The sequence below is a fragment of the Oncorhynchus kisutch genome, linkage group LG5 (genome assembly GCF_002021735.2).
Source record: "Oncorhynchus kisutch isolate 150728-3 linkage group LG5, Okis_V2, whole genome shotgun sequence".
Classification (NCBI taxonomy): domain Eukaryota; kingdom Metazoa; phylum Chordata; class Actinopteri; order Salmoniformes; family Salmonidae; genus Oncorhynchus; species Oncorhynchus kisutch.
In genome coordinates, this window is record NC_034178.2 from 20317562 (window position 1) to 20332234 (window position 14673).

Here is a 14673-nt window from a genome sequence, read left to right on the forward strand (position 1 = left end):
TATTGCGGCAGTGTTGTGTGTTTTACTTGCCTTTGATGTAGTCTTGGTTGAGTTTGAAGAGCACAGTGTTGTCTGGTTGTCCACCTGTAAATTTGTGAGGTCCGCAGCTCCTCTTGTGGTTGGTGGGCTTGGCCCAGGTGGTGTGGGAATCTTTGGTTGGTCCGTACTGTTGCTATGCCGTGTGGCAGAAAACAGGTTTTGGGTTAAGGGTTCAGATTATGGGTTCAGATTAAGGTGAGAATTTGAGGGGGATGCAATTAAAGTTGGTGGGGGTTAGAGTTAAGGTCAGGCACACATGACAACAATACATTAGTGTCCCAATATGACAAAAGCCCAACCTTGTAGTAACACAAGGCTTGTTAAAACGTTATTCGGTATGGAGTGTGTCGTGGAAATTTCCTGTATTACCAAATCATGAGAGAGCAAACCACACACAAGTCAGAGTTAGCGTAAAGTCCATTTTTAATTATATGAGCTTCACCATAGCCCTGTGACTCTCAGATCAATTCAGTGTCTATAAATGAATTCTCTGAGAGTGCTTACATATTGGCAACTGAGATCCTTTATAGCAAAGACACACATAGCCAGACAGCATTGGCTATAAATTGTCGTTCAGTTTGGTCTCCTAAACTAAGTTCTTCCCTCGCTCTTGGTACCACTTAGGACCAAAAACATTACCTCATCCAATGGCATATATCAAATACACCCCCTCCTGGACAAGATCACAGAGAGATGTGATTGGCACACAGACATTGTGGAGCCACCTAACTGGTTCCCAATTAATCACCCCATCCCTTCACATGGTTTAGGAATAGTTTACAGACACATTCACAGATAAGACTAACCCGACCTCTCCCCTATCTGGGCCCAAGTAACTTTTCCTACATAAGCATACTTTTAAAATGTATTTATTTATAAATGTTACCTAAAGAATTCTGATTCTGCCATGACAGGATCATACTTAGTGTGTCCTTTTTCCCACCTGCGATGTGGGATATTGTTTTGTGTGAGTGCCTATGTGCGCTACGTGGTTCACGATCGTTATAGCGTTGTTGTTTTTGGAAGTTTCACTTTTATTAAAAAAGTTTTATTTTATTTATTTATTTTATTTATTTAATAAAAAATTACTCACGCTGCGCCTTGGTCTAATTATTCATACGTCGGTTGTGACAGCTTGAATGTTTCCAAAGCATGTTTCACAGGATAAATAAAACATACAATCAAACAATCTCCGACAAGGACATGAGAGGAAACAGAGGGGGAAATTAAAAATGGATCAGTGATGGCTATAACGTCGGTGACGTCGACCGCTGAACACCGCCCGAACAAGGAGAGGGACAGACTTCGGCGGAAGTCGTGACAGAAATCTAAAACCTCAAGACCTCCTTGTTCCAGAGGTTCAATTTCCTCTTTGTTTTCTCAATAATGGAGTTAAAGTTCAATTCACTCCTTTGTTTTTCATCCTTGCATATAACAATTCCAAGATAAGTAACCTTATCTTTAACTGGGATACCATATACGTCCTGTAAAACACAATCCTTGAGTGGAAATAAGACTGATTTATTGATATTAATTTTCAAACCCGAAACTAAGGAAAAGTCTTCAATACAGGAAACTGCTTTAGAAACCTCATTCCTGTCTCTTAAAAATATGGTGGTATCATCAGCCAGTTGACATAGTTTAAATTCCTTGCAAAGTGCTGAAACACCTTAAATTCCCTTTCTTGATATGAAGAGCCATAATTTGAGTAACCAATAAAAATACAAATGGACTAATTGGGCAGCCCTGCCTAATGCCACGGCCAATATCAAATCTTTGGGATGTCCCGTGAGCTAATTTTACAGAGCTAGTACAACCACTATATAAAGTTTGGACTGCTTTCAGAAAATAGTCTCCAAACCCCCAAAAAACCTATTGCTTTGAACATAAACTCATGTTCTACAGTGTCAAAAGCTTTATAAAAATCAACAAACATAAGAATACTATCATCAAGGATGAGGTCATTATAGTCAATCATATCTAAGATCAACCTGATGTTATTACTAATGTGTTGATCATGCATAAAACCAGATTGTTATTCATCAATTATATGATGCAAGCCTTGTTTCAACCTCTTAGCAAACACAAGGGCAAATCATTTCCCATCATTATTCAACAGGCTAATGAGTCTCCAGTTGTCTATATAAAGAGTATCCTTATTAGGTTAGGGAATCAAAGTAATTACACCTTGCTATTTAAGGAAGCCAAGAATGTTCTTGGTCGTACTGATGGTGAGTTGACGCTGCTCTTATGTTCAGTAGTTCTTCTCGACTGTATGTAATGAAACCTAAGATGACCTGGGGTACTAATGTAAGAAATAACGCGTAAAAAAAACAAAAAACTGCATAGTTTCCTAGGAACGCGAAGCGAGGTGGCCATCTCTGTCGGCGCCGGAAGTAACATTTCTGTTTTGCAGGGTTCGTGATCGTCGACAGGTGGACAGCGACAGCGACTTCGAAGAGGGTATGTGGAGTTTAAAACTCTTATTTTACTACATTTAACAATGTCATTACAATTTGTGAAATGTTGTGTATTTCTATCATTCAGACTTGGCAAAAATGCTTGTGCTAGAGATGTTGTAGCTAGCTAGCTTGCTAGCTAACATTAACTTTAGTAACTGTTGCTAAGCAATTGACTTTTGCTACCTAGCTAGCTAGTATTAGCAATCTGCTACGTTTTATGTCATAACAATTGTTTATTTTATATTCCAATGTTCCTCATTTTAGAAACAACTGTCCTGGATGAAGTCTAGTTGGATGTGGTGTTCCACAGCTGACAGTCCTCCTTGATGTCCAGAATACTGCTATCATCCTTGAGGATGTGCCAGATGTGCAGACTATCCTTGAGGTACAATTTTCTGAAAGTTTGGGGTTTTATGTTTGAAAACTATAAAAACTAACTAAGTTGTCTCTTTGACATGAAACAAATATCTTGTCTGCTTTCTGCTTTAGCAGGCCACTGGCAATTGGCAGTTGATTCAGATTAGGTTCAGCCCCCTGTACTGTGGGCCTGTAGTGATCAGGGTAAGAGACCCCCTACTGTAACTACCTAATCCTAATCTACATTGTCAGTAATTTGATCTAGATGGAAATGTGTCACAGCAATTTCTGAAGTGGTTTTGTTGATGTTGTCTTGTTGTTTATCTCAACAGCAGGTGGTAGTGAGGATGCACCACGTGAGTAGTGTGAGAGTCCTGGAGACTCAACTGGTGTGGGCCATCTCTAAGGAGACAGCCAGGCTTAGTCCAGAGGGCATCCCCTACTGTGCCACCAAAGTGCAGTCCATCACTTGGATCCAGGTAAGACGTACATACTACTGAAATAGTATTAGATTAGACTTTTCTTCACTTATTCCATTTGGCATTGTGACGGCCCTCCCACTCTGTCTGCCGTATTCTGTCTTTGTTCTTGTTTCCTTATTAGGATGCCGGTGGGCGGAGTTGGGAGGGTCGTCAGCTACATGGGAAACACCTGGGCCAGGTGTGTCCCAGGATAAATAGACCTCTTCCACATTCATGGAGGAGACTCTCTCCATGCAGACACCTTTGTAGATTGTGTTGTGGTTGTTGGTGGCCTTTTGTTTGTTTGCTTTGGCACCTTTCAACACTGTGCATTATCACATTCATGCATGCAAAACACTCACTTACACTACTGATTACACACACCATTGTATATTTTCCTTAGTTGCTTTAGTTAATAAATATATATTTTGTTACTCCTTATCTCCACTTTGTCTCCCTTTGTTACGGGCTTTGAGCCGGTTCGTGACAGCCTTAACATGTATTCTCTCTCTGTCAGCGTGTGTCTGGCAGGGTGACCCACTATGCGTCTCACCTCCGCCACGAGACGTCTGTGGACGTGACGCTTGGCTGCTACCAGGTAAATAAACAATTTCCTATGTATATAGACTAGACATTACTGGGCATTTTTGCATTAGATTCGGTGTGTTTTCTAATATCGTGTGTGTGTGGTAAACAGGTGTGTGTGTGTCTGTGTGTGTGTGTGTGTGTGTGTGTGTGTGTTTTGAGCAGAAGTCTAATGTCTCAGGGGTGTATGCCACTGTCCACATGGGGCTGGATGGGCTTCTCTCCTCTTCAGCGTGGTTGGAGGCTGCCTCCTTCTCTACGCCCACCACTCAGCAGTTCACTGACCCAGAGCCTGAGGGCCACAACTGCTATGAGGTCAGACGTTACACACACATACTATTGACTAGGATCATTAAGATCCTTCCATTGACCGATTGTTTGTTATGTCATTGCATTGGTCACTGATTTTGAATGCTTGTTTTGTTGTCGTAGGGCTGGGAGGAGGACCTGCTGCCTGAGGAGAGGGAGGTTCCTCTGCTAAAGTGAGTTCCTCTTAACGTCTGGGCTTGTCAGATGCTGAAGGATAGTGGTCATAATGCTGTTATCCCCCATTGACTCTAATGGTTGACATGCTCCATTCCCTCCCTTTCACAGCCGCTACCTTACCACCAAGAGAGTGGAGGACAACTCCCTGAGGCTCGTCTCCCTGTGCCAGGCCTTCACTGTGAGTGGACCCACTTCTTTTTCTCTCTGACTTCTTGTCTCCTAGAGGAAGATGTCTCACCCTAACTCTTCCCTCTTCCCTAGACCCTGCTTGGTTCCACCCTGAGCAGGAACCATCTGTTTGTGGCGGGAAAGGTCCACATGGAAACTCACTAACTCAGTCTCTTTCAAGGGAAAGAGAGCATCCCTGAGGGGAAATGTGTTCTGTTCACTAAGATGCTCTTTTCTTTGTCATAGGACGAGGCCAAGTTCATCGGTACCCATAACGACTTTGTGGACTACCTGAGTGACCCCTCCAAACGGAATTACATTGAGACTGGCTGGCTGAGGCAAAGGTGAGTTCATTAACTCTTTCAAGTCTCACTGAGTTCTTCCACATGCATGTCTTTTATACATCACAGTAGCTGATCTATATGTAATCATTCCTATTTTCTCAATGTGTTTTCTTGTCCTAGATCCATCATGTGAACATGATCAATGTCCTCTTTGAGCTGGTGCTGTTTGGGATGATGACAGCTCAGAAGTCCCTGATGGTGGTAAGTAGCATCTCACTGGTACAATGTTTGGATATCTCTCTATTAGCAGTTTCACTTAAATTTCTCTTCTTCTTTTCTCCTCTGTTTCCTTTAGCACCCTGGTGGGTTCGTGGAGCGTCTGTACGCTCTCCTGTACTCCTTCCTGCGTACTGCTGCCAACATGGAGCCAGAGGCCGACAGATACCTGCTGCTGCTCAATGTAAGAGTCAAGAGGTTACTTCCATATTCTTAGTGTACTTCCTTTTTACTTCCTTATTCATGGTTAACCAGGTTTCAATGACATTTTAGGGTGAGTATTTCAAATTATCTCCTCTTGATAAGCTAGTAACTCAGAGCCATTTTCTATGTGTTGTGTGGTTCTCTTCAGGGCGGGCTGATGGCTCTGCTAGATGACATGTTTGGCCAGCAGCTGGCCTGGTACTTTAACCCGGAGTCTCTGGTCACTGAGCTCTCCAGCCTCTTGGAGAACCTCATGGCCAGCATGTAGTCCTACTGCAGGGACATACTCCTTTCTCCTTCTCTCTCTCTTTTGAGGGAATTGAGGACTTGAAGTGCTTTGTTGAACCCCAATTAGTTAACACTCATTAATTTAATGTATTCTCTTGTTCTCTCTCCCCACAGGATTCTTGTGACACTTTGCCACCCAACAGGGATCTAGACACCAATGCACTACATTACTTTGCACTGAATTTGACATTTTTAAATAAAATAAGTTGTAGTTCAAAAACATTTTTGTTTTTATGTCTTTTCATCTATTTGATTTTATGACTATTTCCTCTTCCTAGAGGTATAATGCTAATATTAGATTACATGAACAATGATGCTTTATCTGCATATGGAAATAAAAAACAACGTTTAGTTGATTTTACAGCTACTGCAGGCCCACACTTTATATGGTTTTGTACTGTGGTTTGATACTGTACCATTTAAAAACATGTAGGACTACATACACTGATTGTACAAAACATTAGGAACATCTTAATATTGAGTTGCACACCCTTTTCCCCTCAGAACAGCCTCACTTTGTCGTGGTATGGACTCTACAAGCTGCCCTAAGCATTCCACAAGAATGCTAGCCCATGTTGTGTCAAGTTGGCTGGACGTCCTTTGGGTGGTGGACCATTCTTGATACACATGGGAAACTGAGCATGAAAAAAACAGCAGTGTTGCAGTTCTTGACACACTTAACCCGGTGCCTAGAGCCACTGTGTGTTCCTTCCAAACAACCCAACTGTAGTTTCATTTTGCCAGTAGCGCTGTGGAACATCCAGGTGCACTTCTGCAAACTTCAGACATGCAGCAAAGTTTTTTTGGACAGCTATGGCTTCTTCCGTGGTGTCCTCCCATGAACACCATTGTTGTTTAGTGTTTTACATATCGTAGACTCGTCAGCAGCAAACTCTTGCACAACTGTATGCTTCAGTTATATGTTGTATGGTTCAACGTGGAAATGTTGTCACTCACTCATCTTGTTTCCAAGATGGCGTAGCAGTCAGACGTCTTGTCTCGTCCCATGTGTATATATATATATTTTCTTCACGTTCTTTTTAATATTTTTCCTAAACCTCAACTTCAAAATACTCTCCTGCAACCCGCCTCACCCAATGTGGTGTGGATCAGTTTTTTTTCCCTCCTATTTCTATTTACCTCTGAACTGGAATACCTCAACTGAAGCTAGCTAGCTACCAGCTATCATTCAGCTAACCACTGCTAGCGGTCATCGGGTAACCTTTAGCTCAAAGCTCTCGCCAGTTCGTACAACGCGCTTCAAACCAGAGCATACCGGACCTATTTTTCTCTCCATATCCCTGAATTCCTACCACAAACTCTGAACCTTTTCATCTGGATCATCACAGCTAGCTAACCGCAACCCAGGTTAACTACTCACGGCTAATGTTTCCGTCTCGGAGCTAGCACCAACTAGCCTGGGGCTAGCCCATGCTAGACTCATCTCCCGACTCACTCCTGGGCTACAATATCCTGACCCCTTCTACTGCCAGTACGGGGCATGGAACCCCGCCGATCCTCTATGACTGGAATACCGTCATAATCTGCCTGAGGATTCCAACAGGCCCCGCAGGCGCGACGCCCGCTGAAGGCCAATTCTGCTTACCTGCTAGGGCCGCTAGCTACCTAGAGCCACTTGGAACCCTACTAACTCCACGACTATCAACCGCACGAAGAGGCAAAAACAGACTTACCTCCATCGCAACGTCCCCCAAAGGCTAACTTGCTAGCCCCGGTCTACTAACTGCTAGCTTGCCTTCCCCGGTCTGCTAACTACTAGCCCCTGCTAACTGCTTAATTGCTAACCTGGTCTGCTAACTGCTAGCTTGTTTAGCCCCGGCCTACTAACTGTTAGCATCGGCCTGCTAACTGTCTGAATTGCTGTGTCCCCTGTCAGCCCAACCACTCACTGGACCCATATGTTCACTTGGCTACGCATGCCTCTCTCTAATATCAGTATGCCTCTTCCATTACTGTCCTGGTTAGTGATTACTGTCTTATTTCACTGTAGAGCCTCCAGCCCTGCTCAATATGCCTTAACCAACCATGTTGTCCCACCTCCTAAATATGTGATGACATCACCTGTTTTAACTCTGGAGTGAAAGATGTGCAGATGATGTGCAAGTACAAATACTGGTGTGCAAAAGAGCAAAAACATACAATAAAAACATTGGGATGAGGTAGGTAGTTGGATGGGCTATTTACAGATGGGCTATGTACAGCTGCAGCGATTGGTAAGCTGGTCAGATAGCTGATGCTTAAAGTTAGTGAGGGAGATAAGTCTCCAACTTCACCGATTTTTGCAATTCGTTCCAGTTATTGGCAGCAGAGATTTGGAAGGAAAGGCGGCTAAAGAAGTTGTTGGCTTTGGGAATGACCAGTGAGATATACCTCCTGAAGCGCGTGCAATGGGTGGGTGTTGCTATGGTGACCAGTGAGCTGAGTTAAGGCGGCCTAACAAAGACTTATACATGACCTGGAGCCAGTGAGTTTGGCGACGAATATTGGTTGCCGACCGCTGGTGTAGTCTATTACTAGTTTATCTGTAGTCTATTACTGAAGAAGCAGAACGGCAGAATTTACAAAGTCCAGCAGCGGACGACCGACTCCCTCTGGTCAGGTTATGTTGGTGACCGGCTCCCTCTCGTCAGGGTAGGTTGACGACTGGCTCCCTCTAGTATTCTTGTGTCTTATTTATTTAATCAAACCGCGTGCTTAAAGCATCAGACAAGTTCAGTACATATAGATTTGATAAAAACACATGGGGCGATTGGTAGAAAGAACAGATGACTCTTGGTTGACCAAGATTTATTTTAGTTGGGGACAGCACTGGAACATAATTCTGGGGCTCCCGAGTGGCGCAGCAGACACCACATCTCAGTGCTTGAGGTGTCACTATAGACACCCTGGTTCAAATCCAGGTTGTATCATTGTAAATAAGAATTTGTTCTTAACTGACTTGCCTAGCTAAATAAAAGTTACATTTAAATCATTTCAAAAATAGTGCTTCATGACAAACCATTTGTTACAAATCCGTCAAGGCACCAACTTTGAGAAGGGTTTAAAACAAAGGTTTCAAACCAATTCATGAATGTAATTGAATCTAGGTATGTCTTGCCTTTAATATAAGGGCGTGAAAAACAATGTGGCTGAATATTATACAATGACTTATAACAACAGCTCTAATAATTTGCCCACACGGGAAATCTTCACTAGCAATTATAGAATATACTATATAGCCTCAAACTGTTTAAAACAATAATTTTGTCCTCTTGGATGGCCAGTCTTTGTATTCATAGTGTAGTGAATTCAGGGGGAAGCCCTGTGCTGAACTCAAACCTGGGTCCAGCGACTGTCAAGCCAACACCATATAACTGTTATGCCAAGATGTCTGAACTTCTTGACGAGGTCGCAAGGTGTTGGGTTACGGTTTCTACAATAGCTTTCTCTATGAATTTGAGAGTGGTTACACTTCTCCTTCCCCCATGTTACTGTCTTCTGCTGGTTGTCCTCTAACCAGTGAGCTAAAAGATATCTCCCATTTCTATGTTTTTGTTGTTGTGTTAGTTTCAACAGCATGTACAATCTGATTTCCCCCCTAATCGATATCAGTGATTTAATTTCAATGTACTTGCAGCCTATACACATGGACGCAGTATAATAAATTGGTCTATAGTCAATTGATAAGAGAATTATATTCTCCAGGTCCATAACCCAATGTAATTATATTACTCTGTCTGCAAACCAGAATTTGTAAGATCCTGGTCGAATGAAACAGACGGAGGCCCAGCTAAAGTCAAGAATACAACAATTCATTTTACACTGACTTCTCACGCCCACACATACACACAAACAGACGCACACACTGTCTGTCTCACTACCCAGCCGACAGAGATCAGTGACCTTGTCCTTGAGACGTACTCCCAGTTCTCACCCAAATCTCTAGTCAGGTCGGCACCAAGCTCAGACTGTCTGTGTTTAAAATACCATAAAGACATTGTTTTACCCTAATTCTGACTAGGACTACACATTTATTGATTATGATTTTATACATTACATACAATTATATATTTCAGGGTGGAATATTCTAATCATATCAGTTAACAGATAATTCTCAACTAACATCAATTTTATTAACAATCCTACATCACACCAGCATTTCTTTACAACATTCAAGTGCTAATTGTCTTTATTCCACTACTGAAGAAGCATGACTCAAATCACCTCATATTTCAAACATCCAGCCTGACAAAATATACATTTGTTATTATTCCATGCCTCACCACTAAGTGAAGTATTGCCAATACATATTAACAAAGGGGTGTACATTTGCTTTTGATATTTTATATTTACAATTGTGTATATTCCGTTTTGATATTTACAGTTAATTTCACATTTGGTAATGATAATTATTTATGCAACCAATTGTACAATTATATTGACATTGTTGCCCTGCTTTTAGAATATCAGGGTTAATTCTCACATGTGCCAACCCAAATGAACTAGAGCATGACATTGGGGACTGGGCCCCGATCCAATAACATGCTTATCTAGTGAACCCTGAAAAGAGGGGGAAGCTCCGCAGTGAGGTGGGAAGTTACTATGGATATTTCAGGAGTCTCCTCTTGTTTGTGGTAAAGACAACTTAGTTGGTGATTTTCTCAAGGGTGGCCAGTCAAAAAGTTTTGTGTTTAGCCAGTGTGTTTGCCATGGATCACAATTTATTTTGACTGCACGTTTTTCCTTATTGGAGATGAGTTTTGTTTGGGCTCTTTCCAAGGGGACGAGAGTTCTAGAAGCTAGTGAGTTTTAGGAAGACGAGAGTTCTAAGCTAGTGGGGAAAAATACATTTTTCGAAAATTGGAATGAACAGTTTCACTAATTAATTTTAATTAACTTAATCATTATGATTCAACGTCAGTTCACCGTCTCACCTCCCACTGTATTGGAGGAGCAGCAGCTGAGTTGATCATTGATTGTAATCAGCATGTTTGAATCTGAGAGTAAATAAATAAAGGTAAAAAAAAAAAAAAAGAGCCGACCACTCAAAAAATGAAGGGTTCAACTGGAGTTGTTCTCAGATCCCCTAAGAACCGTAGGGTTTTTAGTCAATGAAAAACAGCCCCAAAAGGTTCTTCAAATAACTTGTTAGAAGGTGGGTTCATCGAGGAACCTCCGTTGTTGCTGGACTTCTTCCGGGAACTTCGCAATGACAACTGAAAACGATGGTGACAAGTTTGTATGCGACAACAGTTAAAAAGGTTAAGTTGGGTTGATGTTTGGCTCTGAATATGTCTCGAAAAATGTATAATAATAATATAACATAATAATAATGAATAACGAAGACAATGATGGTTTTCTGTGAATAGCTTCCATAACGTTACTTTAGTTAATTACCGTAAATATTAGAAAGCCGCGTTTGACCGATGAGCTACAGTACAGTACCGTTATCTAGCTCCTAACTAGGCACAACTAGGTTTGGATTATTTCCTGAACTATATTCTTTCCCATATATTCTATATCGTTTCCATAAAAGCAACATGGCTTTACACTCATTAACGTAAGTTTCCAATCGAGAGCAGTTCTCACTTTTGTGATAATGAACTAGCTAACCTTAGCTTCGTTAACTAACTAACTAAGGACGGTGACCTGTCCAGACGAGATGTTACAATGAACTGAATAGTCAATGGAGGTTTTCCTCTTTTGTATAGCCTGCTACAGCATGCAATACTATTAACTCACAAGGGGGCATAACGTTACATGTACAAAACTATCCCATTTTGGAAATGTTACATGTACAATACTATCCCATTTTGGAAACGTTACATATACAATACTATCCCATTTTGGAAACGTTACATGAACGATACTACCCCATTTTGGAAACGTTACATGTTCGCCCCCTTGTGGAGGGAAATAAATTTTTTAGATGGGATTCAAATGCATAATGGTATTAATACAGTGTCTAGACTACCTCTTTTGTACAAATGCCCTTCAGAATCCAAACACAGTATTGCCATGCAGCAAAATGTTGCGTATAATCTTTCAAGTCAGCCTGATAAAATATTGAACAATTTGTGTACAAAAATATCTTGTAATGTGATATTAGGTCTGTATGGCAGTACTGATACTTTATGGCATTACTGTATTGGCTAGTGCTTTCTCCAATATGTTCCTCTATTTTGCATTCAATTGTATGTCGATGCCATTTATCTTTCAATATTTATTTATTATATATATATATATATATGTGTGTGTGTGTGTGTGTGTGTGTGTGTGTGTGTGTGTGTGTTTTAATGCTTGTAAGACTATTCATTGACACATTTTCTCTTCCTTTGAAATTCTTATAGGACAGAACATGGACACAATGCAATTGGGATCAAGAAGAAGGCACAGATATGTTGTAGGACAGCTGCATTTGAAGTGTACATTTAACCTACATAGTAGTCAATACACACTGAAATCTATTAGCATACAAATGTGTGCAAATTATCTTTACAGATGTTCTCAGAAATGAATCAAGTCCATGGAATGGATATAGACAAAAAGATAATTCAAGGACTAGCAGAGGTGAGGCAGGGGTGAGGACATCATCCTGCTATTTGACAGTCCCTGAAGGACAATACAAAATAGGTATTATTCCTTCCCTTTCTCTAATGTATTTTGTAATAAAATTAGCAAGTGTAGTAAAATCATTGCTTTACTTTACTAGGACTGGAGACCACAGCAGCGATTCTGCTCGTGCCCTACCTCTTCAATGAGAACCCGAGTGGCCTTTATGTCCGTGACAAGGTATGCCTATGCACAAATCATGTTTCGTCATAAACATAGGTGTGCATGCTTATATAAAACTACAGCTGAACATTTGTTATGTTCTTTGTATGTATATTAATCTCTTCTTACTTTTGTTGACACAGATTTCACCTCTTTTCACTCCTTTACGGCACATCGGTGGATAACCATTTCACCATGAGAGTGAATTCCCGCTGGCCTTTGATGGGGAGAATATCCACGCCCTCGAGGACGTCCCCATTGGACTTGGGGCTCTGCTAGGGCTGAATTTATTTATTTTCCTTAAATTTCCCCAAAATGTCAGAAAAACACTTGTGTTGTTCAGTTACTGTGTTCTGGGGATAAGAGAAGTTGGGGTACCAGGGCCGGTCATAAAGATGGCAAACTTCCTAACATATCTAAATGGATACAATATACATATACTCTACAATATTGTTAGTTTACCTATGATTAATTTTTAATGAATGTGGTTTTTATTGTATCATTTAAATTTATTTGTTAAATGTCATGAAATGCACTATACAAAGTAAATGTATTTATTATGGTCTGACATGTCTGCAGAAATGTTGCAATATTGTAATGTGTTTTGTTTGGTAAATTGTTCTGTAAATATTTATTCACATTTGTGGTGCCACTAAATAAACAATGAATTATTTAAATCAATATTGTCAATATTATTATTAAAATATTTTTTTTATAATGGAGGGAGGGTGGACAGGGAGTTTAAAAAATGAACCCCAAAAGGTTCTTAGAGGAACCATTATAAGGGGTTCTTCAAATAACTTTTAGGGGTTCCCCCAGTTTCAATTTGAAGAACCCCTAAAGGATACCCCAGGAACTTTTACTTTTTAGAGTGTATATTGATAAAAGTCACCTTGTCCGAGAGACATTTACATAGTTATACACAGCCCAATTTGGGATGACTATTTTGGGGCGAAATAGAGGCCACAACAGAGACCTGATATCGTCCATAATTCGACGTCCTTGAATAACACGTGCTTAGTGGATATGACCAAAGTTGTTCTATTTAGCTGCACTTTGTAGTACATTTTTACACTATAATACATGTTTCTGATGCCACATCGCCCGTTTTCAAAGGGAGTCGTTCAAAGGGCAGTCGCTTTTTGCTTGAAAGTATTTTCTCAGCTGCGATACCAACTCCAGTCAGCAGATGGCGATGTGCATCTTTCAGGTGATTCTGCCACTGTGACGTATAATCTAGTGGACGGGATGCTTCTTCAATATCAACAGCCAACTTGGTTCACTGTAACTTAATGGAAAAAGGTTTATTCAATAAATCTAGCAACTCCTCTCATACTGGGAAGACCCCCCCCAGGCCTTAAGGGCAGTTTTATTTCAAATGTAGTACCCGGACAGAGAAAATCCAATAGGTGTTTTATAGTTTCATCCTTAGCGTAACTTGCCCTAAAGTGGACACACTCCCATCAGTTTCTGAGACAATTGCCCAGACTTTGTAGACTGTTTAATAATGCTTAAACCTAATCTTTATCACATTATCCATTAAAGATACCAACTCAAAACCTACGTTCGTCTACATGTGTTTAAATTGTATTTAATTATATTCCCAGTATTACTTTATCAAATCTCTAGAGATCGATTATACACACATTCAATTTATCATATATTCACAGAACGCATATAAAACATAAGAAATTCTCAGGTACTCACAACAACCATTCCATTTGCTTTTTCAAGGACTCTCCATAGCTACGAAGCAGCTTTCCAAACATACACCAGCAGAACAAAAAATAAACTATAGATCTGTGTGGAACTATAGATCTCTCAATCACGCACATATCGCAGTCCCACCATGCTATTCCCAAACATACCTAATTTGTTTTTCAACAATATTTTAACCTACAGGAATATTTGAATACATGGTTAGTTCCTAGGATAATGTAAGTCATACATTTACATCTTTCAATACTTCTAAAATGGGATCCAGGTTTAAAACAGGTACAGGTTTTCAACAATTACAGGTGCACCTTACTAGCTTATTCTATATCAAACATGGTCTTAACTAGTAAACACAGATTCTAGTTTTCATCCAGTTCACACAGATAGCTGGCTCGGCCCTCTTCACACCTCACACAGGAAACACTCAGAGCCTATGAGATGAGTCCATCTGGTCCGTTCCTGAAGTGTGGTCTCCTGAGATTCCAAGTTTGAAGGATCCCTCGTGTACCATTTACCCAGGTCGTCAGGAGCGTCACCAAGTGAAAATTCACATCCCCATCGCCAAATGTGGTT

The 14673-nt window shown here is 40.7% G+C and overlaps 1 protein-coding gene and 1 long non-coding RNA gene across 3 annotated transcripts; both read left to right on the forward strand.

The window, feature by feature from the left end:
- The first annotated feature begins 1275 nt into the window (after positions 1-1275).
- On the forward strand, positions 1276-6026 carry LOC116374176 (uncharacterized). Of its 2 annotated transcripts, none has more exons than XM_031824646.1 (13): positions 1276-2502; positions 2766-2886; positions 2991-3062; positions 3191-3337; positions 3462-3518; positions 3837-3917; positions 4070-4219; positions 4337-4386; positions 4499-4568; positions 4805-4902; positions 5023-5103; positions 5198-5302; positions 5725-6026. In XM_031824646.1, exons 4-11 carry the CDS (start codon positions 3206-3208, stop codon positions 5033-5035), a joined length of 651 nt encoding a protein of 216 aa, XP_031680506.1. In that variant the 5' UTR covers positions 1276-2502; positions 2766-2886; positions 2991-3062; positions 3191-3205; the 3' UTR covers positions 5036-5103; positions 5198-5302; positions 5725-6026. The 2 variants fall into 2 exon arrangements, with proteins under 2 accessions (XP_031680506.1, XP_031680507.1); XM_031824647.1 differs by having other exon boundaries at positions 2994-3062.
- Positions 6027-11958: 5932 nt separating this feature from the next.
- Positions 11959-12973, forward strand: LOC109890750 (uncharacterized). Its single transcript, XR_004209970.1, has 4 exons — positions 11959-12013; positions 12112-12243; positions 12323-12402; positions 12528-12973. It is a non-coding gene; the product is annotated as an uncharacterized LOC109890750 (long non-coding RNA).
- The last annotated feature ends 1700 nt before the right edge of the window (positions 12974-14673 follow it).